The 26371-nt window shown below is 41.1% G+C and overlaps 2 protein-coding genes across 4 annotated transcripts in view; both read right to left on the reverse strand.

Annotated features, from left to right (window-relative positions):
* fam171a1 (family with sequence similarity 171 member A1) overlaps positions 1 to 13337 on the reverse strand; it is a 35108-nt gene extending 21771 nt beyond the window's left edge. Inside the window, exon 1 of the mRNA XM_084088414.1 lies at positions 12980 to 13337. Within this exon, the coding sequence (XP_083944540.1) occupies positions 12980 to 13091 (112 nt within the window). The 5' untranslated portion in view covers positions 13092 to 13337. The remainder of the gene's footprint in view (positions 1 to 12979) is intronic.
* Positions 13338 to 14494: 1157 nt separating this feature from the next.
* On the reverse strand, positions 14495 to 25562 carry LOC311066936 (zinc-binding protein A33-like). 3 transcript variants are annotated; one of them, XM_084088418.1, is made up of 6 exons: positions 24951 to 25540; positions 24773 to 24856; positions 16453 to 16683; positions 16213 to 16235; positions 16001 to 16122; positions 14495 to 15424 (listed from the first exon to the last, which is right to left on the reverse strand). In XM_084088418.1, exons 1-6 carry the CDS (start codon positions 25338 to 25340, stop codon positions 14865 to 14867), a joined length of 1410 nt encoding a protein of 469 aa, XP_083944544.1. In that variant the 5' UTR covers positions 25341 to 25540; the 3' UTR covers positions 14495 to 14864. The 3 variants fall into 3 exon arrangements, with proteins under 3 accessions (XP_083944544.1, XP_083944543.1, XP_083944545.1); XM_084088417.1 differs by having other exon boundaries at positions 14516 to 15424; positions 24773 to 24868; positions 24951 to 25548; XM_084088419.1 differs by lacking the exon at positions 24773 to 24856 and having other exon boundaries at positions 14516 to 15424; positions 24951 to 25562.
* Between the last annotated feature and the right edge of the window lie 809 nt (positions 25563 to 26371).

A 26371-nucleotide genomic window follows, 5' to 3' on the forward strand; every position in this document is an offset into this window, starting at 1 on the left:
AGAAATTCCAATTTTAAATAATGGCTCGTCCCTGATCATTGTCGCCTGTCAATGATGTAATGTCCACGTTATTCCTGGTTTCTGCTCGTACTGCCATAGTAACCATGGCGACAGACGTGGATAACTGTGTTTATGTCTAGTGGCATGCTCACGCTGTTGTTGTTTCGTTCAAACATTATGGACCATGGCAAGCAGACTTTGGGACAAAAGGAGAACTAAAACGAGGATCAATATCAGCGTGGCGTTTTCGAGATGCCGAGAGCTCCAGGTGAGCAAATGTACATAAAACTAATCAATGTTATATAGCTCAACATGATGAAATGTTAGAATATGATCAGTATGTTATTCTAATGTTGATCTAGCTTACTGCTAGTCTCATACAGATAAACTAACACATAGAATAACATTATAACTTTCAACACACTCAAATGCAGTTTAGTGTGATAGTGTAGACCAAGTGAAACAGTGCTGCGTTACCTCAAGTTTAATTAGAAAAATGACATATTGTAGCTTTAATATAGGCAAGTTTCAACAAAGGATCACTGACAAAAAAAAGTCTGCAAATATTTCCATTAGAGGTGGGAGAAAAAAAACCCTCTTAATTCATGGATTCTCTCTTCACTGATTCTCAATTCTGAGCTTAGTTTTTTTAATCCGCATATTCACGATGGAATTGTGTGCTAGAGACGGCCGTATTTTGCTTGCTGCCAGTTGCAGACAAACAAACACAAAACCACAAGACAAGTATATAAACTTGCATGAGGTTTTATGGTTGAAGCAAAATACAATGTATTCGTAGGCTTCATTGCACAGGATGTGTGTTGTGAGAAACTGCATTTTGCTTGACAATTTGGGGTTTCACCTGCCAGCATTTCCCTTTCAAATGCTCTACATTGGCATCATTATGCCGTTTGGAATGGAGTATAAATTTGATACGCGAAACTCATTTACTGACAAAAGTCTGCTTTCAAATGCTAAGCAATTTAATAAAAATACACAAATAAATTTGATATTCAAAGTCAGTAAACTCATTAATTAAAGGGGTGGTTGATTATGATTTCACTTTTCTAACTTTAGTTAGTGTGTAATGTTGCTGTTTGAGCATAAACAACATCTGCAAAGTTACGAAGCTCAAAGTTCAAAGCAAAGGGAGATATTTATTTTAAAGAAATAGCTTTTTAAGGACTACGACAAACGGCTGGTAGGGACTACACAACATTCCTCCCGGGTTAGTGACATCACTAACCCTAAAATTTAAATAAATCCCACCCCCGGGAACGCAAATTATAGATTATCATGACAGAATATGCTAATCAATGATTAGAACACATAAGCTACATAAATTCATCAACTAGCCTAACCATTCAGAAATGTTGTCTACATGTTGTCACTTCTTCTTGACTCTCTCCATCTTTGTCTGACTCCGGTTTGAACATAAAAGGCTACATTTTTTTAAATTTTCAGTGCATGTCTGTGTAAGGTAATCAAAGTTGCTAAGGACACAAGCTGTTGTAGCTCCACCCCCTGTGCCGGGAGCAGCAGCTCATTTGCATTTAAAGGGACACACAAAAATGGTGCGTTTTTGCTTATCCTCAAAAAGTAACAATTTTAACATGCTATATAAAAATATATGTGGGGTATTTTGAGCTTAAACTTCACATACACACTCTGGGGATATCAAAGGCTTATTTTACATCTTGTGAAAAGGGTATTTTACAATCCCTTTAATAAGGAAACAAATGAGCTCAAGAATTGATTCCCTGAATCGGATATAGATTGTGAGGCGTCTAAAGATTTCCACCCCCAATTTACATATTCTCAAATGATGAAATATTATCTATTAAAAGTTATGGAAAGCTCTCCTTTAAAAATGTTTTGTATGCTGGGGGTTGAGTGCTGAAGAATAATTATAATGTACTTTTTTTTAAGTGCCATCTTATTGAAACCTTTGGCACCAAATTCAACGAAACTGTCATTTGGTAATTTTATAGGCCACAATTTGGCCAAGCTAACAGGTACCTAGTTGCCTCTTCAAAATCACAGTGTCAGACACCGTCAGCAACTGTCACACTTACAATAATATTAAGGTCATGATTTCCAACAGTCACCAACAATATAAAAATATATTTTAACTGGAACTCCAGTCCACCCTCTTCCTAACTATAAGCAAGCATTTGAAAGAACGTCAAATAACCAAATCCTAACCACAATTTGCACTATGCACGGTTACTTCCTGCCTGGTTTTCGATAAGCCAGTTCAGGCATTTCCGGTGAACTGTCAAGATGTCATTCTATACTCGCTCCCTTCAAGATCTACCTTGGGTCAACATTTTATTCGACTAATTTTGATGAACCGATATCGATTCTTGTCTCATGTAATCGCTCAGTGTTTAAAAGGCTGAACTTTACACCTGCGTCTGATTTTCATTAAAGCTGTAGCTGCCCGTCAAGTTGGGCAAAGGAACTAGCAATAAAGAATGAACAAGAGATACAGGGAAGATACTGGACAATTGCATTTTATTAGTGACCAACGTCAAATAACAATACAGATGTATGAGTGGAGTATCACAACTTTTAAACAGAAAAAACAACATTTAGAAATGGACGATTCATCCATCGACCAAATATGGCTTATCATGTGAAACATGCAAGTAGTAGCAACTTTACACGGCCGCTCGATCTAACGTCAACCTACATAAATGTGCGCTATTATTAGGCGCATATCCAAGTGTTTGTGCGGAGTCTGGAAGGTAAAGTATTAGCAACCTTACTTTAGGACATGGAGGCACCGGCGCGATCACTTGCATTTTTTCAACTTAAAATAATCCGTCATTTTTGAGTAATACATCATTAATACATTAAAAAAAACAACCAGACTTCCTCAAAGTGTCTCATTCTCCAAACATTTTAGTTATACAAGACCAATAGCAAAATCAGGGACTCATTATTATTAGATCAGACATCTGATGCAATAAAACAAACTTTCGGCCTCTTTTTCTTCCAAGGTAAACCATATAACAGGCAGTGGTCAAAAGCACAGGGTAATCAGTCCAAACAATGACAAACAAATCCAGAGGGTGAGACAGGAATGGGAAAACCAGGACACAGGCAGATAACAAAAACCAGGAACAAGGAAAACAGTGGAAATGCTCAGAAATGCAGTGTTACACGTACAAGACTTCGCAGGGAATGAATGTGAAAACCAGGCTATTATAGGGTGAGTTAAACAAGGTAAAGAGACACAGGTGGATGCAATCAGGGATGATGAGTCCAGGCAGAGAGTTATGGGAAATGTAGTTTCATTAAGGAATGACAACAGTCAGGGGTGGAGTGCCCTCTGGTGGTAATGATGGGCACTCTCACTGGTAATCGTGACATAGCCCCCCCTCATAGACGCTCCTAAAATTGTCCAGGAGGGAAGTTGAACCCGGGGGCGGGATGGAGGGCAAGGACCATGGAGCAGAAGAGGGCCTGGAGACTGAGGCGGCCGGAGCGGAGTAGGCTGAGCAGTCATCCAGGGCGGATCCGACGCTTCCAGGGGCCAGAGGCGGCCATCTTGTCTGAAGATACCGGCGTAGACACAGGTGTAGAGGCGGCCATCTTGTCCAAAGACACAGGCATAGAGTCGGCCTTCTTCTCCAAAGAAACAGGCGTAGAGGCTTCCATCTTGTCCGAAGACACAGGCATATAGTCGGCCATCTTGTCCGAAGAAACAGGCGTAGAGGCTTCCATCTTGTCCGAAGACACAGGCGTAGAGGCTTCCATCTAGTCTGAAGACACAGGCGTAGAGTCTGCCATCTTGTCCGAAGACAAAGGCGTAGATGCTGCCATCTTGTCCGAAGACACAGGCGTAGAGGCTTCCATCTTGTCCGAAGACAAAGGCGTAGAGTCGGCCATCTTGTCCGAAGACACAGGCGTAGAGGCTTCCATCTAGTCCGAAGACACAGGCGTAGAGTCTGCCATCTTGTCCGAAGACACAGGCGTAGAGGCTTCCATCTAGTCCGAAGACACAGGCGTAGAGTCTGCCATCTTGTCCGAAGACACAGGCATATAGTCGGCCATCTTGTCCGAAGAAACAGGCGTAGAGGCTTCCATCTTGTCCGAAGACACAGGCGTAGAGGCTTCCATCTAGTCCGAAGACAAAGGCGTAGAGTCTGCCATCTTGTCTGAAGACAAAGGCGTAGATGCTGCCATCTTGTCCGAAGACACAGGCGTAGAGGCTTCCATCTTGTCCGAAGACACAGGCGTAGAGGCTTCCATCTAGTCCGAAGACAAAGGCGTAGAGTCTGCCATCTTGTCTGAAGACAAAGGCGTAGATGCTGCCATCTTGTCCGAAGACACAGGCGTAGAGGCTTCCATCTTGTCCGAAGACAAAGGCGTAGAGTCGGCCATCTTGTCCGAAGACACAGGCGTAGAGGCTTCCATCTAGTCCGAAGACAAAGGCGTAGAGTCGGCCATCTTGTCCGAAGACACAGGCGTAGAGGCTTCCATCTAGTCCGAAGACACAGGCGTAGAGTCTGCCATCTTGTCCGAAGACACAGGCGTAGAGGCTTCCATCTTGTCCAAAGACACAGGCGTAGAGTCGGCCATCTTGTCCAAAGTCGTAGATTCTGGCATCTTGTCGGAAGACTCTGGAAGGGCGGCCATGACGGGACGAGACTCTGGAGCGGAGGCAGCCATCTTGGGACGAGACTCTAGAACGGCGGCAGCCATCTTGGGACGAGACTCTGGAACGGCGGCAGCCATCTTGGGACGAGACTCTGGAACGGCGGCGGCCATCTTTCCTGAAGGGTCACAGGATGGAGTTGATGTGTGTGCTGCCCACACACACAAAATAGCCATGGCCATGATGATCAGCGCTGTATCATCCGGGGCTGACTCAGGCACGGCGGCCTCGACGTGAAGAAGCTCAGGCTCGGCAGGCATGACGTGAAGAAGCTCATGCTCGGCAGGCATGACGTTTGTTATCTGCCGCTCAGGCTCGGCAGGCATCTTCACTGGACATGGTGGTGAACTTGGTGGGCCAAGCTGCCCCCTCCCAAAAAATGTCTAAGGGAAACGTCCTCCTCAAACTCCCTGACAGTGAAGGAGGAACCAGTCAAATGAAGGGCATAATCTAGGAACTCGCTCAGTGATCCTCGAGGACCATCACGGATTAATGTGGATTGTAACGGGTTGTTGAGTCCATAACAAAAGAAGTCAATGAGAGCATTGACTGGGAGGTTAGTGAAATTGGTAATACCTAGGAAGTCCTGAATGTGGTCCTTGAGCGAGCGAGTTCCTTGACGAAGGCGGACGAGACGTACTGCTGGATCCATACTGGCGAGGTCTTCTGTAACAAACTGCTCCGAGACACGAAGGTTGAGAATCCAAATGCAGTTTTTCAATGGGAAAATCCAAGATCATAAACCGTATAACAGGCAGTGGTCAAAAGCACAGGGTAATCAGTCCAAACAATGACAAACAAATCCAGAGGGTGAGACAGGAACGGGAAAACCAGGACACAGATAGATAACAAAAACCAGGAACATGGAAAACAGTGGAAACGCTCAGAAATGCAGTGTTACACGTACAAGATTTTGCAGGGAATAAATGTGAAAAACAGGCTATTATAGGGTGAGTTAAACAAGGTAATGAGACACAGGTGGATGCAATCAGGGATGATGAGTCCAGGCAGAGAGTTATGGGAAGTGTAGTTTCATTAGGGATTGACAATAGTCCGACTCCGGGGTGGATTGCCCTCTGGTGGTAATGATGGGCACTCTCACTGGTAATCGTGACAAACAATTTACTCTGTCACAACAAAGACCGCTTGATTATCTAGAGGTTATTAAAACGGCTTCTCCGTTGGAAATTTTGTTCCCCATTAGAGTGATCATCCCTCTTAAGTACAACACTTCAAAAAAAGTTATTTGAATATTAATGTAACAGTTCTTAAATGTTATTAAATTATTATTTTATTTCTAAAAGTAAAATTATCCAAGACATTTTTTTTTTTTTTTTTTTTACATATTCTAAAACATAAAACAAGCTTGTCTTTCCGTTTTGTGGGAAAATGACTTATCCAGATGTGCAGCAGACAGGCTGTCTCTCTCCCCCTCCCTCTATAAAAGGACACACTGTGAGAGACTGTGTGTGTGAATGAGAGAGAGCTCCACGCTCATTCAGTACGTCCAGGCTCTGCTTAAAGTTAAAAGACTGCTGTTGTGTTGGAGGATTATCATGTTTCACAGGCATGAAAACAGACGATTCTACCCATAAAATTCTAATCAGATCCAAAAGTATTTCCTTCAGATTATTTTTAGGAGGGGGGTTACTCTTCTACCTTTCCTCTCAAAACACCTTCACAACTAAAACAATGCTTTTAAAACCAAACTTCCTGTTTCAAAAGAAAGAATGTCAACACAGGACAAGAAATTGTGATTTTCAGGTGATTTCAAGGGGTCTTTAATGAGTGTTACCAATCAAACACAACCCTATACATTTGTGGGCCTAAAGCTATTAACAAAAAAGCTGCTCTTTCAGTAGTGTTAATCTAAATTCATGTCAGATTTAAGATGTAAAACTCTTCAAGTTTATTTAAGATCCAGAAAAACTATGCACATTTAGGCCCTGTTTACACCTGGTATTAAGACGCGTTTTGGTCATTCGGATCACAATAAGACAAGACAGACATACCCGTTTACACCTGGTGTTTTAATCCATTTCTTTTGTCCACTTTCTACCACTTCTTTCCTGATTTCTTCTTGTGGAGGGGTCTATGTGTGGGTAAATGTATGAGCCTTTTCAGATCTTTCAATCTAATGGACAAAATAAGCTCACAGAATTTCCATAAGAATGCGATTGTCGGAAAAACATACGGAGAGCAGCAGCTTTCGTTTCTGCTCTGATAGCTTAAGAGACCACATCAAACGCAGTGAGTGCGTGTTAGAAATCAGTAATGGTGAGAGAAACACAGTGCTTGGTACGTTTTTCATCTTCAAGCCAAACTTGGGTCTTTAGCCGAGCCGACAAAGTTTAAATCCTGTCTGTCTAGTCCGCTTGGAGAGTGGCCGGACTTTTGTGGCTGTTCGAAAGCATTCTTCTTACTAGGAGAGTTTACACTACGAAAGCAATCCGGTTGAATGCATTTTCAACTACCTCTGGAAGTGTTCGAAAGTGTAAAAGCTCAATGTTTTAGACGCAGTTTATACCTGTATTGCGTCGTCCACTTGTGATCCGATGGATCAAAACGCATCTCAATACCAGTAGAGGTCAACTGATTGATCGGTTTTGCCGTTTATATTTACGATAATCATTCACAGAATCAGTTATCGGCAAAAATCCATACCGATAGTTTTTCCAGGGTAGCGTCCATTGTATTCGCTGAGAAGGATCCGCTGACATTATAAAGTACGAGAGCGGCCTCTAGAGGCTAGGGCTGGGTATCGTTCAAAAAATTTCGATACCAATACTGATACTGGTTCCTGAACGATACTTTTTTCGATACCAATTTTATGAAATCCATTTTAACAATATTACATAACACATTACCTCAGAAAAACTTGGGTTTTATTTTTTCAGTTTGACTCATGCACAAAGGAGTGCACAAAGGAACACATTTTTTTTATAAAGAGCTCATGCTCACCAAAGCTGAATTTGTTTGATCAAAATTACAGTAAAACTTGTAACATTGTGAAATAGTATTACAATTTAAAATCTTATTTGAATACATTTCAAAATGTAATTTATTCCTGTGATGACAAAGCTGAATTTTCAAAATCATTACTTCAGTGTCGCATGATCCTTCAGAAATATGAAAACAGTTTGCTGCTTAATGTTTTGGAAACTATGATACATTTTTTCATGATTCTTTGATGAATAAAAATTTCAAAAGAACAGCATATATTTGAAACAGAAATCTTTTGTAACATTACACATGTTTTAAGGTCATTTTTGATCACTTTAATGCATCCTTACTGAAATAAAATTCTGACTAACCAACACATTTTTGAACGGCATTCAGTACATTCAGTAGGTCATTATTGCAGTATAAACACTGTCAGAGTGATCAACAAGGTATCTCTTCATTTACCAGTCGAAGACAGAGCAACTTTCTGCTCTTATGTATGTGCGTGGAGAGTTCCGCGCATCTCGTGTGTGTAGAGTTTGCGTGTATGTGCGTGAGCGACTTTAGGTGTGTCGTTGTGCATTTCATGTATTTGTTTGAGCACTGACGTTGACGAGTTAACCCCTTAGGTATCGAAATCTGGAACTGAACAACAAGTCATTTTTCGATACTCGATAGTAGAGGCAATTCGGTCGGTACCTAAAAAGTAGCGAACTCGGTACCCAGCCCTACTAGAGGCAAAATCATTGATGCCTCATGGAGTCTGTTTAGACACGCGAGACTGTGCGCTGCACAGAGCGGGACACTTCAGATGTGGATTTAAAACAGACAACGAAACGGTATGGATACAGTACACTACAGTACATGTTTTCATATCATTATAAAGCAATTAATTTGTTGACTAGTGTGGCAAGCAGGACGAGGCCAAGAGCTGTGAGAAAGGAGGAAGGCCGGTGGCGCCACACCGTTCCCGAAGCTCCTCTATGAGAAATTTGAGACCGGTGTTGCGCGCAGCTGATGTCCATTAACACTCACGCCACCAGCCTCGCTCCGTTCTCACGGCTCTCGGCGTCATTCTGCTTGCCACAACTAGATACTGCACTGGAGAAAGAACTGCAGGATGTTTCCTGTCAAGGCTGAAAGGACGCTAACATTAGTACCTCGAGTGGTTAAAACATGCAAGCCCGACCCAAATGTTTCATTTCACTTTCGACTGTTGCCATCTATTTGCATAATATCCAGATGGTCACTTTTATGCATTCATTAGCCAGCAAAGTTGTATATTTAAAGCTAGACGTGAGAAAGCAAATAGTTGACAGAAACATATAATCAAATCAGAAACTCATTCGATTTCAGTTCTTTCAAATTTTAACACATTGATTTGAGTGTACACATACCGACGGCGCCCAGCTACGACTCAGTAGGCTGTTCAAAATCCTGCCACACCACACCACAGTAAATTACATAATATTTGTCCCAAATCGCTGTTAATGTCATAATGACTTCACCCTAGTTTTTTGTGCATATTTCAGCAAAAAGTTTGTCTTTCTGTTGCATTAATATAGTCTGTATGCTTCATATAGAGATATCAATATCTCGGTCACCATATCGGTCGGACGATATATGTTTGTTTTTTTTCTCGTTATCGGCCGGATAAGAAAATTTGGCTGATATATATTAAAGCCGATAAAATTTGGATTATTTCCTTCAGCTGAGACAGTTCAGATGCAGCCTGTTCACCATGATGGTTTTGAATTTCTTGAAATATGATTGAGACTCACCTCGAAAAGGAAAATACAATTAAGTGCAACATTTGTAGTACAAGTCAGTCATATAGGCTACATACAATTATAATGAGAGCATCATTATAATTTGCACCATGGACATGGATTTTAAATGGCAAGACTTTCATTTTTGTAATTTTAAAAAAAGTACCCAATTTAAAAACTTTTAAACGGTTATCGGCCAGGGTGCGTTTCCCAAAGCCAACTATGGTCGCAAGTTCTGTTGTTACCAATAGTGTTTAATAGAACTTGCGACCATAGTTGGCTAATGATGCTTTTGGGAAACACACCCTAGTGCGGTCCAACCTAGTTATTGTAAAATCCACAGGATTTCCAACAGGGCCTTAGAGTGATATAAGAGTCTCTGTTTGCAAGATAACTATTGTGAGAGAGTGTGAGAGTGAGAGTGAGAGTGAGAGTGAGAGAGAGAGAGAGAGAGAGAGAGAGAGAGAGAGAGAGAGAGAGAGAGAGAGAGAGAGAGACTGACAGGCTTGCCAAAGGGAGATAGTCTGGTTTGGGTAATCAGAGATGAGCAAATGTCTGAGTGTTCACTGAAAACATGACCCCATAAAAAATTAAGCACAACAGGGGTCTCCAGTGTGCTTAAAATGCTTTGAAATGCTAGGGGGCAAACAAACAGACCTTTCCTTTTCTGCACTACAGCAATGTCCAAAATCCAGAGAATATACCACAGAAATCCCCATTACTGATAATTAATGAGTGGAAAACACCAGCCTTATCCTCTTTATCAGCCTTTATGAGTCTCTCAAGCTCTAAAACATAGCTGGTTTCCTAAGCCCCATTGTTCTAAGCCCTTACACATTGTAGTAGGAAACTATTAAGGAGTCCATTTAGTCTCTGTTTTTGTGCGTGTGTGTGATAACAAGCAACTGCTTACAGTAAATATCTGACTGTTGGCATGAGCAATATTGGCAGTACAGGGACCATTTTAAAACACACAAATAAACCAAAAAAAAAAACATGTTTGCAGCATGCATTTCTTGATTGGGCAAGCAGCGTATGGCTATATTGTTATCAGCGTGCATTTTATCCATTTATATATTATTATCTGTGATGGCAAATCTGAATTTCTCAGCAGCCATTTCGCCAGGTTTCAGTGTCACATGATCCTTCAGAGATCATTCTACTATGCTAATATGATGGTCAAGAAACATTTACTATTGTTATCAGTGTTGAACAGTCATCATGCTTGAGAAATTGATACATTTTTTCAAAATTCTAATTGATTGAATGAATATTTAGGTTAAAAAAAGAACACTTTATTTAAAACGGAAATTTTTTGTAACACTAGAAATATATTTACTGTCACTTTTGATTAATTTATTGCATCCTTGTTGGAATGGAAGTCTTACTGAATGAAGTCTTACTGACCCCTAACTTTTGAACAATAGTGTGCACTACTACTATTTTTTTCTCCTTTAAAAAATTGCACTTTTAAATAGTGCATTACAGTCCGGTCGTGTCCTTTAATTGAAATTCAAGTAACATTTACTGAGTAAAAATTACTGTCAAATATACCTGTCAAATAAATAAAAAATTAAACAATACATAATGGTACTCCAAACGTTCATAAAGATAGCAGTTCGTCATTAAAGAAATGATAGCATAGAAACACTTATTATAGCAGAATAAAATATAATAAAAGTAAAGATTTGCATGTGAAAAGCAAAAGAAGAACCTATTAAATTTGTTTCTATTAGAAAAACCAGGTGCACATCACACTTCAAGTCTGTTATCATCAGAGATTTACAATAGCATAATTAGTATTAACTACAATCATTTGACAAACTTATAACTCATTTAAACACAGTGTGAAGCATAAAAATATAACAGTTATAGCAGCTAAATCCAAAGCTTTGCGTAAACTACATTTAACCTAAGGACTGAAGATTTAAAAAAAAATTCAGGCAATAAGATTCAAAGCTGCATTGCAAAACTCATTCCAAGCCTGACTAAACTGCGTCAGGGCCTCACACACAGCATTCCCTTTTCAGATCCTGGTGATGAGGATGTGGCACAGCCGGGACAAAAGGCAGGAAAGCCCTATTTTGCATAGTCAAAGCTTACACTGTGCCAGTCTACTGTTCTAAAGAAGAGAGAGCAGCAAAGACCCATCTGTGCTGCCGCTGCTCATCAGCAGGAGACGGAGGGGGAGGACGAGTCTCCATCAGGAGGGAGGAGGGGGTTTAAGGGGATTCCTCATATTATAGCCTACCTCAGAGATGAAGGATTTAACCAAACTGTCAGTCTATAAGCTGCTAAATCAATCAGCTGTCAAACGGTGAGCTTTGCCAACCATTTCATTTAAACAGGGTTTTGCAATCTGACATCCATGCCTCACATAAAAGTATTCAACATTGTACCACTGAGATGATATCTGGATTATGCAAATGTCAAATATGAACTCGTGATATGAAAACAGCTTTTTCAATTTCCTTCCTTGCCGGCACACTGATATCTTCGTGCACAGACACTTAACATTGCATTACTTCATACATTAGCGAGATCAATTAGAGTATAACAGTCTGAAATAGTCAGAAGCCAGAAATAATCTCATAATAAAACCATCACGGCATAAATAAACCAGGTCCATTTAGGTTTCAGTGAGCTTTTAGTACTGAACTAAATGACATCATAGAGAGTTATAGGTCCCTGTGCAAAAATAAACAACAAAAATGTTTAGGAAAGAAAAGTATAATTTAATATCTGGCTATTTGTGGCTAATAATGAATGTTAAATTACAGATCTTGTCTCATCTGAAGCAGCAGGTTCTCCTGTTTACATTGCCATACACACATGTAACTTCAACACAAGCTTTTGATCAACATTTAAAAATAATAAAATAAATATCATGACTGACGGAAAGAGTTATAGCTAACGTTAACTTACTTTCCAATTAACTACTAATGGACAATACAGCACAAAATGTGGCAAATGTGGCAAATACATTACACGTTTGATACGTGTCTGCTATGTTGTTATATTACATATATATAACAGTTATATAAATCAAATTTTTATTAAATAAATTCATGTACAAAATGTAAAACGCCCATGTTTACTGTTTACAATAGTGGGATATACCAAATGTATACAGTCGATAGATAAGTTGTAGATTTCTAATCTACAATTAGTTGTAGCAGATAAATATGGGAATATTGCATGAAAAATGTAAGGCCAAAAGAATATGACACATATGATATGCGCACCACTCGGTTCATGTGCTTTGGAAGCTGCAGTGATGCTTGTTGCAACGACAGGCATCACAAAAATGAGATCCGATTTCAAACAGATGGCTTGAGATTTACAAAACACCAGAGCAATCGATTTACGAACATTTAACAAAGTTTGAGTTGTTAAAACAATAAAAGTATTTAATTCATAAGACTATGTATTCACTTTATGGCCGTTACACACTCTGCGTTATTATATGCTACGATTGCTAACAGCTAGCACTGGGAATGCCGTCCAGAAAGTCAAAGCAAAGCTCTCAAATTTCCATCAAGACCTTTATAAACCTAAACAGAAGTGATGTATTCGGAGGTGTTGACGGCGTGTCTCTTACCTTTGGCATCGCTGTTCTCCTGCAGTGTTTTAGCGGCCGCCGTCCATAAATCGCATCCCAGCAGGAAGAGCACAATCACGGCAGACCTGCTCCTGCTGTCCGCCCCTCGCATTATTGCAGCTCACGGTTACAAGGCTTTTGCTCAACAATGCGGCTTTTCTATGCGACAGGAGTATCTAGAGACTCGTAGCAGCTGAGGTTCCCAGCCATAATTTGGTGTTTTAGCAAATCTGATCATGTCATTGAACACCGACGGGAGATTAGAACAACCCTCCGCTCAGCATCTCCGTGTTGCCGCTGTTTTTCCCCCCATCTCAACTCGAAAAGACAGAAAGCCTGCCCTGGACTCAACTCCACCAGTTTAACCCTTTCCATGCCACGACCAGGTGCTGCTGCTGGTCTTGTGACTCTTGTCCTACAGAAAGAAGGATTAGACCGCCATCTGCCGTCGTATACTCTCAATCACCTCACAACAGCGGTTCTCCAACATTAATTGTCCAAAATTCAATGCCCCCCCCCCCCCCCCCCTATATTTCGTCTGGTATTTATGCTGTCAAAAATTCAAAACAAAATTCTTTTTGTGATCCCAGAAATTTTAATTATTGTATGTTGTAAAGAAAAAGAAGCAAAAGAGAAAACTGATTTCAGTTTACATCTTGATTGTATGTTTTTTAGCAATTTAATTAAGTTACATTATTTTAATTTCTAATCATATTAATCTAAATTATTATAATACATTTAATAATATATTAATTTAAATAATTTTATCCTACGGCCCCTTGGAAATTTAAGTATAATATAATGTATAGTATTGGATTACTAGTAAATTAGTACATTTATTCCAGCTGTCATGATGTTTGCATACATAAAAATTTTAATTATACTATATCAATCTATAAATATATGCATTGTGACAATGTAGTTAAATAATAATAAAAAAACAGAATCAGTCAAGAATATATATCTGAATTACATTATATAATTCTGTATTATATGTAATAGTCAATTTCTTTTTTACTATAATACTATAAAAAGGAATAATTTTGGAGAATGGATGGATAGATGATAATACATAATAGTAGTACTGAATGTTTCTACTATTCAGTATCTCAGTGTTTACAAGTAACTATTCCATTGTTACTTTTTTGCTTTTGATTTCTATGGGGATATGTGGTTCAGACATCAACTATTGACATATGACTAGTATATATATTCAAACTGTTGCTGGTAACTGTTTTTACCATGATATCTGGATTGTGTTGTCTGTTCCTGTTTACCATTTCAACTATTCATTAGATATTGCCACTTATTCTGTATTCACTATTATAAAAGTTACTAGTAAGTTAGTATCTATTTTACACTTCCACTATTTATTAGAGACTTTTGTGTATGGAATTTGTTACTAGTAACATCTTTAATCTTACTAGTAAGATATTTAATCGAACTGTAAGAACAGTTGTCTTTCTGTGAGCCATTTGCTTTCTCTCACTAGCATGCAAACAAGAGAGACGAGGTGCATTAAACAACGATAAAGATCATGGTGAACTCTATACTTTATTTGAATGAAGCAATTGACAATTTTTTCAAAGAAATTAACTTCTTAAACTCTTAAAGTTACCAAAAGATTGAGCATTATAGATCAGTATAGAACAGTTTCACTAACTTTTAATAATGTAATGCAAGCTTACTTAAAGAAAGAAGAGAATACTCAAGAACACTGAGACATTTGCTAAGATAAATCACTAGTCAGTTTGTAGTGTTTCTTGTTTGGCTTGCCTATTTTCTGCCATAGACAAAGTTAACTAGAATTACTGCAAACTGAAAAGGCAGCATTCCGAAAGATAACCATACCAAAACATACTTCCAAACAAACTTTATATCTCCTTTAATTACAGGTCTTGACCACAGGCACAATCCTCAGAGGAGAGACGCTGCACAGATTGCAGAAGAATGGAAAGACCTTCTCCGTGAAATTGGTCGTGAATGTGTGATAGAGTGTATTGCTGAGAGGATCTGAGAATGAAAGCTGTCCTTCATCCAAATCGAGCTTCACTCTCACTCGCTTCGGTTTCTCACACCCAAGCAAAGGGATGCATGACTCCTGAGGAGCCTTCAGACTGAGAGTGTCGCTGTCATAGCCGACGCACCAGACCTCTCTGGGCAGACTGCTGGCTCCTTTTCTCTGGACAGACTCTGTAGTGACTCCCAGCATCCAGAAGGTGCTGTCTCCCACATCCACATCCCAAATGTGTGTCCCTGAGGAATAGCCCACAGAGCCCAGAACACAGGGAAACCTATCAAATCTCTCTGGGTTAGCGGGAAGCAGCTTCCTCTTCACGCCAGCCACGTCTTCCTCTTCAAACTCATCTTCGTCCCTCAAGCTTGTCAGATCTTCAGACAGTATAAGTTGAGTGTTAGCGGTGTTAGGATCGAGCACCACAGGAGCTGAAAACAGAGAATATTGCAAAGATGTGGCTTTATAAATGTAATCAATCAATGATAACAAAACTGCTCATTAATATTTGAAAAAACGTATCTGCCAAATCAAAGTCATGTGGTCCAACATGTTATTATTATTTATTATCATTATATTACTGACCCTCATGACTGTGTCAATGTCAACCAATTTTTGAAAACAAACAGACTTTTTACACTACGGTGGTTCAGGTTATAAAATTTCATATAGTATGACTCCCTAAAAACATCATGATATTTATGAATTAATATTTTTTATATATTTGTTAAATGCATTTAAAAACAACATCACATGAAAAATCATTAAATTAACTTTTCCTGAAAATGGTAAAAAAGTGAAATATGAAATAAGAAACCAACATGAATACGAGTACATTTATAAGAACTTGACGTGTTTTAAACTCGATTTTTTTCTATATCACAGACACTTTTTTTTTTATTAACCCCAAGATGTAGCAAATAAATGCTTGTTGTCAGTTTCACTGGAGAAAAGCTTTATATCTTCCATGAAAACAACATTTCTGAATGTTTTATAAATCAACTCACAGTAACTTATTTCAGTAACTCTTATTTTTGACCACACTGTGAACTTCAAATTGCCCAGGTATTGTGCGGTATCAATCAGCCCTCCTTGAACTGGATCTGGATCCTGGTTCATGTCCTGGGCTCTGGAAGCACATTCAGAGGTCAGACTCAGAATTACTGCTTAAACTCAATATTGAGGGGGAAAAAAGAGGAAAAGGAGAAAGCCTGCTCACCTCTCCATCATGTCCTTGAATGTCTATTGAAAATGTAGGAAATATGAAAAGTTAATGAAGACAGCTTACATCATTTGGTTAACTGTATAAGTTTTAAGGTCGGAATATGTAGATTTTTTTTCAAGCTTTTACTATTTTTCTCTCAGATTATTGTCCTGCTGTACATTTTAAGTGAATGCAATGAGAGAGCAGACAAGGCAATAAACAATAAAGGTAGAGAAGAAATAATAAAGGGCTAACCTGAAGGAAATGGATGTCCCCACTATCCAAATTACCTCTCAATTCTCTAATCATTTTTGACAGAGATAATATTTCGTCATTCATCTTCTCAATTTTGTCTTTAATGAGCTGTATTTTCTGTGTTTTTTCCTTGTACAGTGCAGCAAGCATGGCTTTTTCTTCATCATACAGAAGCTGGTGAAGATGCTTAAAGTCCTTCTTGATGACATTCTCTGTGTGCCAGACCTGGTGCTGAACACCAAACACATACAAAAACATGTTATATAATGTAATAGATTTCTTAGTAACAACAACGACAATAATAAATAATAAATGTCAGACCAACTGCAACAATAAGCAATTAAAGACATTTTAAGATGATAGGCGAAATGGCTAAAAAAGCATAATACAATCACTAGTATTATGATTTATTGGTTTATCACTTTTAACCAATAGGTGGCACTGTGTCCCAACTGATGTGGTGTGTTCACTTTGTTGATGCGGTATATGAAAACTGTTTCATCTATGACACAAACTTTTTGCCAGCATGGTCTCAAAATGATCCGACATGAATTTGGTGAAAACCAGACCCGTCTTTGAGGAGTTCGAAAAAGTAGGTTTTTAAAGAAAATCTAAATGGCGGACAGGAAGCTTGGCCAACTATGGCAACATTGGTCTCTATTTTCTTGGGGTGACCCAGGCAATCTACTAAGACCAGTTTCATGATATTAGGCTAAATTAATCAAAAGCTGTTAGCATTTTTTTTTTAAATTGCATTATAACTTTTGACCACAGATAGCGCTGTCTATAAACTTTATGATTACCTTCAGGGCATGGTGCCGATGGCACATACTGAGTTTCGTAATGATACACCATTTGTAAAATATAGCAATTTACATCATAATACCGTATTGTAGTTAGTGGCAATTTCATGTTTTATATCATGTTCAATTATAGCGCCACCAAGTGACACAATCCCACCAATTATTTTATGTGTCCTCATAGTGCGTCCATACATAAGTGTGTCAAATTTGGTGAAAATATCTCATTTTGTTTATGAGTTATAGACATTTATATTTATGAGCACATAAAATAACTTGGCACTACTATAAAAATTTTGACATTTGGCTATTAGCATGTAGCCAACGACCTATGTTCGCGATTTTCCTACGGTGGTTTCATCTCGATCGGACTAAAGGTTTCAAAGATATTCAATATTTAAACGCTAAATCACAACGTTGCACTAACCATGAAGCGAAACCTAACATTTTTGGTATTGTTGAACTTGCAAGAATTCAGGTATCAGGAAACTCCTGTGAAAACTGAAATTCCCATTTTTCAACACTAGGTGGTACTGGTCCAAAACATCTCAGACACCTCCAGGGCATCGTGCTGATGGCCCATACCAAGTTTTGTAATGATATGTTCATGCGTTCGTAAAATACAGGATTTTTACGCTGACATTGGGAAAATTTGATATATGGGGAAACTCTGTTTTCTCCAAATACTGAAGCCTGATTGGTTCATGTCTGTGCTTTTCACAGACAAATGGCCTTTAAGCCTGCCAGAAAGAGCGGGGGTGACTGTAAGACCGGCCATTTAGTCAGATTTTCTCGACTGAATAGCAATAGCGTCGACTCGCGCATATGCACAGTAGCACAGCAGGATACACAATGCTCATTCATATACAGAATCCATCATGAAGACACATCTGAAACACTGCTGGCTGCGAGGACCGATGGCTGTTAGGTGAAGACCTTTCATATGTTAATGACCAGCAGTTAAGGTGCTTGCTGTGTTCTCTGATGGAGGGAGGGGGGTGAGCCAGGAAAGTTTGATAAAAAGAGCTCACTTCTGCATATAAAGGTGCCAGGTATAAGGTGCCCTAGTCTCAGAGATCATGTTCAAGACCCTCCGGGGGAGGCTTGAAGGCTCCCGTCAAGAGGCCATAGGTGGAGTCTCCACAACTTGGGTTGGGGATGCCAGATTGACCCTTTCGCTTGGGAAAGGAGGTCCCTTCTCAGAGGGATTGGCCAAGGTGCTGCAGACAGCAGCTGTACCATTTCCGGGAACCGCGGCTAGTTCCGACAGAGTGGTGCCATGAGTAAGACTGAGCATCTGTCCTCCCTGATTTGGCTGATGACCTGAGGGAGCAGTGCTACCGGAGGGGAAGGCACAGAGGGGGCCACCTGTGGGCCATTGTGTCCTTTTCCTTCGAAAAGAATGTCGGGCAGTGGGTGTTCTCTTCCGTCACGAAGAGCTCCACTTCTGCCTGGCCGAAAATGCTCCAAATCATGCGGACCATCAGCGGGTGGAGTCTCCATTTCCCTGGGGGTGGTCCCAGAATATCTGCTCCCGTGTTGATGGAGCCCGGCACATGTAAAGCACGTACTGAGTGGAAATTGTCCTGTGCCCACAGGAGGAGGCGGCGTGCCAGTATGTTCAGTAGACGGGACCTGAGCTCCTGCTGAAATTCCTTGACGGCCAGGAGCACTGCCATCATTTCCAGGCAGTCGACAGGCGGCTCTGTCCAAGATGCTCAAGTTGATTCTGAACCCCAGGCTTTCTAGATGGCTGAGGAGCAGAGACCTGTACGCACACTATTTTTCTTTTGATTGGACTAAGAGCAACCAATCATCGATGTAATTCAGGAAGCAAACTCCCCTTCACCTTAGTGGGGAGAGAGCTGCATCCACGCATTTCGTAAAGGTGGTAAGCACTGGCAATATACAGTGGGGAGAACAAGTATTTGATACACTGCCAATTTTGCAGGTTTTCCTACTTACAAAACATGTAGAGGTCTGTAATTTTTATCATAGGTACACTTCAACTGTGAGAGACAGAATCTAAAAATCCAGAAAATCACATTGTATGATTTTTAAATAATTAATTTGCATTTTATTGCATGACATAAGTATTTGATCACCTACCAACCAGTAAGAATTCTGGCTCTCACAGACCTGTTAGTTTTTCTTTAAGAAGCTCTCCTGGGCTGCGTTCAGCCCCGACAAAATGTTGCACAACGTTTTTTAAACAGAAACGGTGATGCGTTGAACACACTGTTCTGATGACGCAAGAGTTGCAACTATGGCAGCTGAGAAGGCTATTCTTTGTGTTCTTTGTGAAGAATTTTCGGAGCCTGATTAAGTCGGTATAAATATGTGTTTAATACTACAAAATATGCCCGATGTTACAGTAACTGCATTTGCCGCCCAGAACAAAAGAGAACATCCCAATCGAGTGAAGGGATTGCTGAAACTGAAATGGAAGCACACATCTTACCTAATTCAGACTAAAACACATCTATTTAGCCTCACAGATACTTTATTTGTAGTTCATACTGTTTTAATACACTGTATTTTCTTTCTCATTTTTAGGAAAAGCACTTAATTACCATTGTTTATTCTATACCAATACACTTGCAATGAAGCTAAAAATATAAACAACTACATCATTTTGTTGATATCCTATATTTTTTACAATAAAACTTTCGACAAACATGTCTTCTAATATCTTCAGTTGTTGTGTATACCGAGCTGCACATAGACAGTGGAGCTGCATCAAACAAATTTGTAAATTACTTTCCTTGAACCCATTGTACGAGTTCACTTTAATACCACGTGCTTTATATACATGTTGCTGCTGATTGGACTGCAGTTCTGACACACCCACCAAACAAGAGAAAACGCATCTCAAACCCCGTTGCACACCAGTGCACGCCTTTTCCAGGAAACATGACGTTCAACCCGGAAACCGTAGCAAAACGTTGCGCACCGTTTTGAACTTGAACATGCCCCTGTTCTCCACTCATTACCTATATTAACTGCACCTGTTTGAACTCGTTACCTGTATAAAAGACACCTGTCCACACACTCAATCAAACAGACTCCAACCTCTCCACAATGGCCAAGACCCGAGAGCTGTGTAAGGACATCAGGGATAAAATTGTAGACCTGCACAAGGCTGGGATGGGCTACAGGACAATAGGCAAGCAGCTTGGTGAGAAGGCAACAACTGTTGGCGCAATTATTAGAAAATGGAAGAAGTTCAAGATGATGGTCAATCTCCCTCGGTCTGGGGCACCATGCAATATCTCACCTCGTGGGGCATCAATGATCATGAGGAAGGTGAGGGATCAGCCCAGAACTACACGGCAGGACCTGGTCAATGACCTGAAGAGAGCTGGGACCACAGTCTCAAAGAAAACCATTAGTAACACTACGCCGTCATGGATTAAAATCCTGCAGTGCACGCAAGGTCCCCCTGCTCAAGCCAGCGCATGTCCAGGCCCGTCTGAAGTTTGCCAATGACCATCTGGATGATCCAGAGGAGGAATGGGAGAAGGTCATGTGGTCTGAAGAGACAAAAATAGAGCTTTTTGGTCTAAACTCCACTCGCCTTGTTTGGAGGAAGAAGAAGGATGAGTACAACCCCAAGAACACCATCCCAACCGTGAAACATGGAGGTGGAAACATCATTCTTTGGGGATGCTTTTCTGCAAAGGGGACAGGACGACTGCACCGTATTGAGGGGAGGATGGATGGGGCCATGTATCGCGAGATCTTGCATTGAGCATTGCAGATGGGTCATGGCTAGGTCTTCCAGCATGACAACGACCCGAAACACACAGCCAGGGCAACTAAGGAGTGGCTCCGTAAGAAGCATCTCAAGGTCCTGGAGTGGCCTAGCCAGTCTCCAGACCTGAACCCAATAGAAAATCTTTGAAGGGAGCTGAAAGTCCGTATTGCCCAGCGACAGCCCCGAAACCTGAAGGATCTGGAGAAGGTCTGTATGAAGGAGTGGGCCAAAATCCCTGCTGCAGTGTGTGCAAACCTGGTCAAGAACTAAAGGAAACATATGATCTCTGTAATTGCAAACAAAGGTTTCTGTACCAAATATTAAGTTCTGCTTTTCTGATGTATCAAATACTTATGTCATGCAATAAAATGCAAATTAATTACTTAAAAATCATACAATGTGATTTTCTGGATTTTTGAAAAATCGGCAGTGTATCAAATACTTGTTCTCCCCACTGTACAATGGTAGGACTGTATATTGATAAGCCACCCCCTCAAACGTGAATCTCAAGAATGGATTGTGATGGGGAGCTATCTGGATATGAAAGTATGCATAGTTAAAAAACAATCCCCAGGGCAGATCTGCAAGTCGAGGATGGGCCTGAGGCCGCCATCCTTCTTGGGGACGAGGAGGTAGTGGCTGTAAAAGCCTGACTCGCTGCAGGGACCTTTTCTACAACTCCCTTTGCTAGCAGAACCTGTACTTTGGTTCGGAGGACATAAGAGTTGGCGTCCGAGACCAAAGTGTAAGACAGACCCCTGAAGCGGGGGGACGGGAGGGGGGGTTAGTGGGGTTGGTATGCGAGCGAACTTAGTTAGTAACCACTTTTTTTGTCTCTAAAACCCAATTTGATATGCCGGAATAGCTTTCCAAGCTTGGCTTCGGGCAGCGATGGGTTGGAGAGCCACAGATGGCATAAAATGGAGGAGAAATGCTTTTTTTGTGAAGGTGTTTTTTTTTTTTTGATTCGCTAAAACAGCAAAAAGAGGTCTGTGTGCCCATACAACAGGTGGCAGGGATCCAGTACTGGCAACAAACACAATACCTCCAAATCCCGGAACTGAACAGGGGGTTTGGAGGTGCACACATGGTTGATCTGGTGGTGGTCAGTGGTGGATTTGGGCATGGGCGACATGGGCAACCGCCCAGGGCGGCTTCTTGACAGGAGTAGCACGGGGCGCCCACGAAAAAAAGAAAAGGAATGCGCGATCAGGGTTTTACTGCTCATGCACATCATGTCAATGATATCATTTCACAGTGCGTGTCAATTAACTTGGACGGGACTTGGAGTGTGCGACTGGAGAAGTACTCTCACTTCAGCGGGGTTTGGTTTATATCACCTCAGGGCTTCCACTGGGGAGACCTGAGGTGATGTCAGTAGGGGGAGCGGGAATAGTTCAAAATCAACCAAAACTAAAATCATAAAAGCCTAAATTAGGAAAAAGAAGAAGGTATGTAGCCTATACAGCTATCACGCATCTCGGTATGAATATATTATTATGCATTTAATAAAATAAGCTATTATCACTTACGTTATACTATATGTTGGTTGCTATTACACATATTACACAACCTTTTTCTGTCTAACTAGCTAATGCAATCAGACAGAATGGTTTGTAGCATAATAATGTATTTAAACCAAAAAACAAACGTAATATCACTCACTTTAATGTTTTTACTGTACAGTTGTGCAGTTTTGGGGGATTTATGGCAGGCTATTTTTTTATTTGCCTCAATTTATAATAATTTAAATATATACATTTACATAAAATAGGGTGGTTTGCCCAGGGAGCCATATGAGCTAGAACCACCACTGGTGGCAGTCCAGCCTCGGCGAGACTTAGCCTTCTCCTCCTTGTGCCCGTAACATCAGGACTGCTTGGGCAAATTGGTTGTGCTTTGCTGGGCAGAAGTGCTGTTTCACCTCGGGTTCTGTATTCTGCTGGGCCTGAGCGGATATGGGCGCCAGCTTGGCACACTGCTGAGTCGACATTGATTTAGGCGACTAGAAGCAGCCGAGCAGCTTGCTCTCTTTTGCAGAAAATGGCGCATTGCCTGCAATGTTTTCTGTGCTGCGTTCCACGAAGCCATCAACTACAGGAACAAAATAAGCCAGAGGGAGAGACCGGGGAGTCGAGGAAGGCTGCCTTGTCAGCGTCCTTGATCTCCGTTAAGTTGAGCCAAAGGTGGCGCTCAAGGACCACCAGATTGGCCATGGTGCTCCCGATCACCTGGGCTGTGACTTTAGTGGTCGAGGTCGAGGTAGCAGGTTGAGGTCGGTTGCGCTGCGCAGCTCTTTGAAGGCCGCCGGGTCTTTGCTGTTCTCGTCCATGTCGCGGAGGAGCTTGGCCTGATACATTTGGAAGACTGCCATCATGTGGAGGGCAGAGCCAACCTGGCAGATGTAGTCCTGCATGGTTTGGGCATATGTGCGGCGACGGCTTCCTCTAGTGGGGGAAGCTTTGTGTATCCCTTTTCCTCTGCGCTGTCAACCGTGGTGAGTGCTGCTGAAGAGGATAATTGGATGGGCGTGGAATAGGGAGTGCGCCACGCCTTCATAAGTTTTTTATGAACTTCTGGGAAGAATGGGGCTGGTCGCTGCATGGGCCTGCTGGCGGCGCCCAGGCTGCAAGAATCACTCGTTGAGGCGGCTGCGAGCGGGCTCTCCGGAGCCGACCAGTCTAAGCCCAACTCATTCACTGCCTTGGTAAGGACGCGGATGAGTTCCGGTCCTGCCGAGGCCTCGCTGAGGCTCTCTTTAAGCGGCAGATGGGTGGAGTCATCGGCTGAGTTTGCCCAGTCCTCAGCATCAGATGGCGCCAGAGAAATCAAGTCATCACATTCTTCCTCGGAGCCAATGAAACCATTCCGCTCGCTCCAGAAGAGGGGCATTGGTCATCACAGGTGTAGAGCACTAGCGAATCAGAATGCTGTGAGGAGAGCGAGGCACGTTGGCGCGGCTCCGTTGTTTCTTCTGTCTCGGCCCAAGAGAGGAAGAGAACGGGAGAGTATGCGAGACAGGATCGCTTTCTTTGAAGAAAGCAATCCGCGAGATCAGCAGTGCGAGACTCATGCTCTCGCTGTGACAGCAGCTGGTCTCTTGTCAGTGCAACCTCTGCGTGTGCGCGGCTCAGTCCGAGGGATGCAGGGCAGCCCTGCATGAGCCACACTCGTGGTGCGACATTTTGCAACAAACGCTGCTTACTCTTTTAGAAATTGAATATGCTCTTTTATAATCGGCTTGCGTCGTGAAATTTGCTCTTTTCACAGCTTGTGCCGTTAAATTGCTCTTGCTTTCGCCAGAAAGCAGCAGGGGAGAAGCGCAGAGTCAGCTGTGAGGCGCCGTTAGTCCACTGCAGAGGGTGTTCTTGATAGTAGAGGCTCTCAAGTAGAGGCTTCTTCTTCTTTGGAGTCAGCGAAGAGATGTGTCTTTGTGCTGAAGGAGAGAAAATCAGACTAAATGGCCATTTTTGCACAACTTAAATAGGCAGTCGGCCCCGCCCTTTCTGGCAGGCTGAAAGGCATTTGTCTGTGAAAAGCATGAATCAATCAGACTTCAGTATTCGGAGAAAACTGAGTTTCCCCATATGTGCCAGAGACTGCTCAATGCGAAGTGAACAGTATTGAAAGGGAACAGAATAATAATAAGAAGAACACCAACGAATACAATAGGTGCATACGCACCTTCTGTGCTTGGCCCCTAATAATAATAATAATAATAATAATAATAATAATAATAACAATAAATCAGACTCATACTTACACATATGTGCTCAGCCTGGTGATTACATTCAAATTTTGCATGTTGCAACATCTTCATTTTTCTAGTCAAGAGATTAAGTTCACTCTGAAAAGGTATCTAAAATTAAGTCGACATTTGTTTATCAGAATATTAAATATGCCAAAAATGTATTAAGGTCACTAAACATCACCAGCATTACCTTACGTTCCTCGGCGAGCTCACAGACAGGACGGCACGTGTGTGTTTTGTGTTTAAGTGACTCTCTGCAAACCAAGCACACGAGCTGTTCATCATGCAGACAGAACAGACTCAATCTCTCCCGGTGAATCTCGCACAGCTCCTCAGAAGGGCCCCGATAATCCAGGAAAGTTTGGCATAAATTTTTCAGAGCCAGGTTAACGGGAGGGTTCTTGTAGGTAGATCTTTTTCTGCAAAGCGGACATTCCCTTGACCCTTTGGTCGCCCAGTACTGTTGGTTACAGTCTCTGCACAGACTGTGGCCGCACTGAAGCAACACGGGATCTTTGAAAATGTCACAACAAACAGGACACGTAAAATCCTCTTCAGAAAATGGACGTTTCGAGGCCATTTCTGCCACTTTGCGGACGCAAAACCTTTCGATTTCGTTTTCTGTCGAAGTGCCTAACTTTAAGTTGCACTGCGAACGTTCATTTCATTTAGTACTGCAATGAGCAACACAGAAGAGCTTATTATTAAGTCAGATTGCAAAAAAATACAGAGATGATATTTTGTATACAAAATGTTGCGTATCAGTCACTTTCTTGACTGCAGGGCATATACGCAACGAACCGGAAGACAAACAACTAACAATAGCCTACATTTTGAACCTTGACTTGAGCGAAATGAAGAAATTCGGTTATACAAATAAAGCAGCCCCCCATCGAATGGAATTTTTGCAGGTAATTTAATCGCAAACTTTAAAGTCAAAAGCGTGATTTCAGGGATAGACATGCAGGGATGCACATCACAATACATTATTCATGGACTGAAACATATCCTTCCAAAGGAGAAAATATAACAAGATGTGGTTTTGTCATGACTAAAATGATTTTAAAACAGTATCAGTCCATATATTGAAAGACAATATATGTGCAAAGACACTGCAGGGCACTGATTGAGGTGAACGACCATGAAACGAACGAACAAACAAACAAAAAACACCGTTATTTTGTCATAAACATGCTCTGAATGCAACATGTTATAAGCAGCAGTCAGTAAAAACATGAATTTACTGATGATTAACTCAAAAATACCCCATTATTGCATGTCATTTATATCATTCATCTTATATCTATATCTATTATATCCCACTCCCCCCATCTTTGTAGGCTACTGAGCAATTATTTTACAAGCTTCAATATGTAATCAGTACAATTGACAAGGCATGTAGACATGAGGCTTTGCTGTGAAACTACACTGTGGGCTGATACAACGCAATGAAAACACAGAGGCTCTAGAGGCTTAAGACAATGACCCATTTAAGACCAGATCGAGATTTGGTACAACCAGTGGAAGATCAAGTAAATAGATATATTTATGGGTATGCTGATTGAACTGATATCATTTCTATATTATGGTGTTTCTGCAACTACAGGCACT

The sequence above is a fragment of the Abramis brama genome (assembly GCF_963993115.1).
Source record: "Abramis brama genome assembly, chromosome: 17".
NCBI lineage: Eukaryota > Metazoa > Chordata > Actinopteri > Cypriniformes > Leuciscidae > Abramis > Abramis brama.

Excerpts from the sequence above, each read along its gene's own strand:
- LOC311066936 (XM_084088417.1), bottom strand. The coding sequence starts at position 25,340 with ATGGCCTCGAAACGTCCATTTTCTGAAGAGGATTTTACGTGTCCTGTT. Across the intron at positions 16,684-24,772 it reads ACCAGGCTGAGCACATATGT|CACCAGGTCTGGCACACAGA; the intron begins GTAAGTATGAGT and ends TTTGGTGTTCAG. Across the intron at positions 16,236-16,452 it reads GGGACATCCATTTCCTTCAG|ACATTCAAGGACATGATGGA; the intron begins GTTAGCCCTTTA and ends CATTTTCAATAG.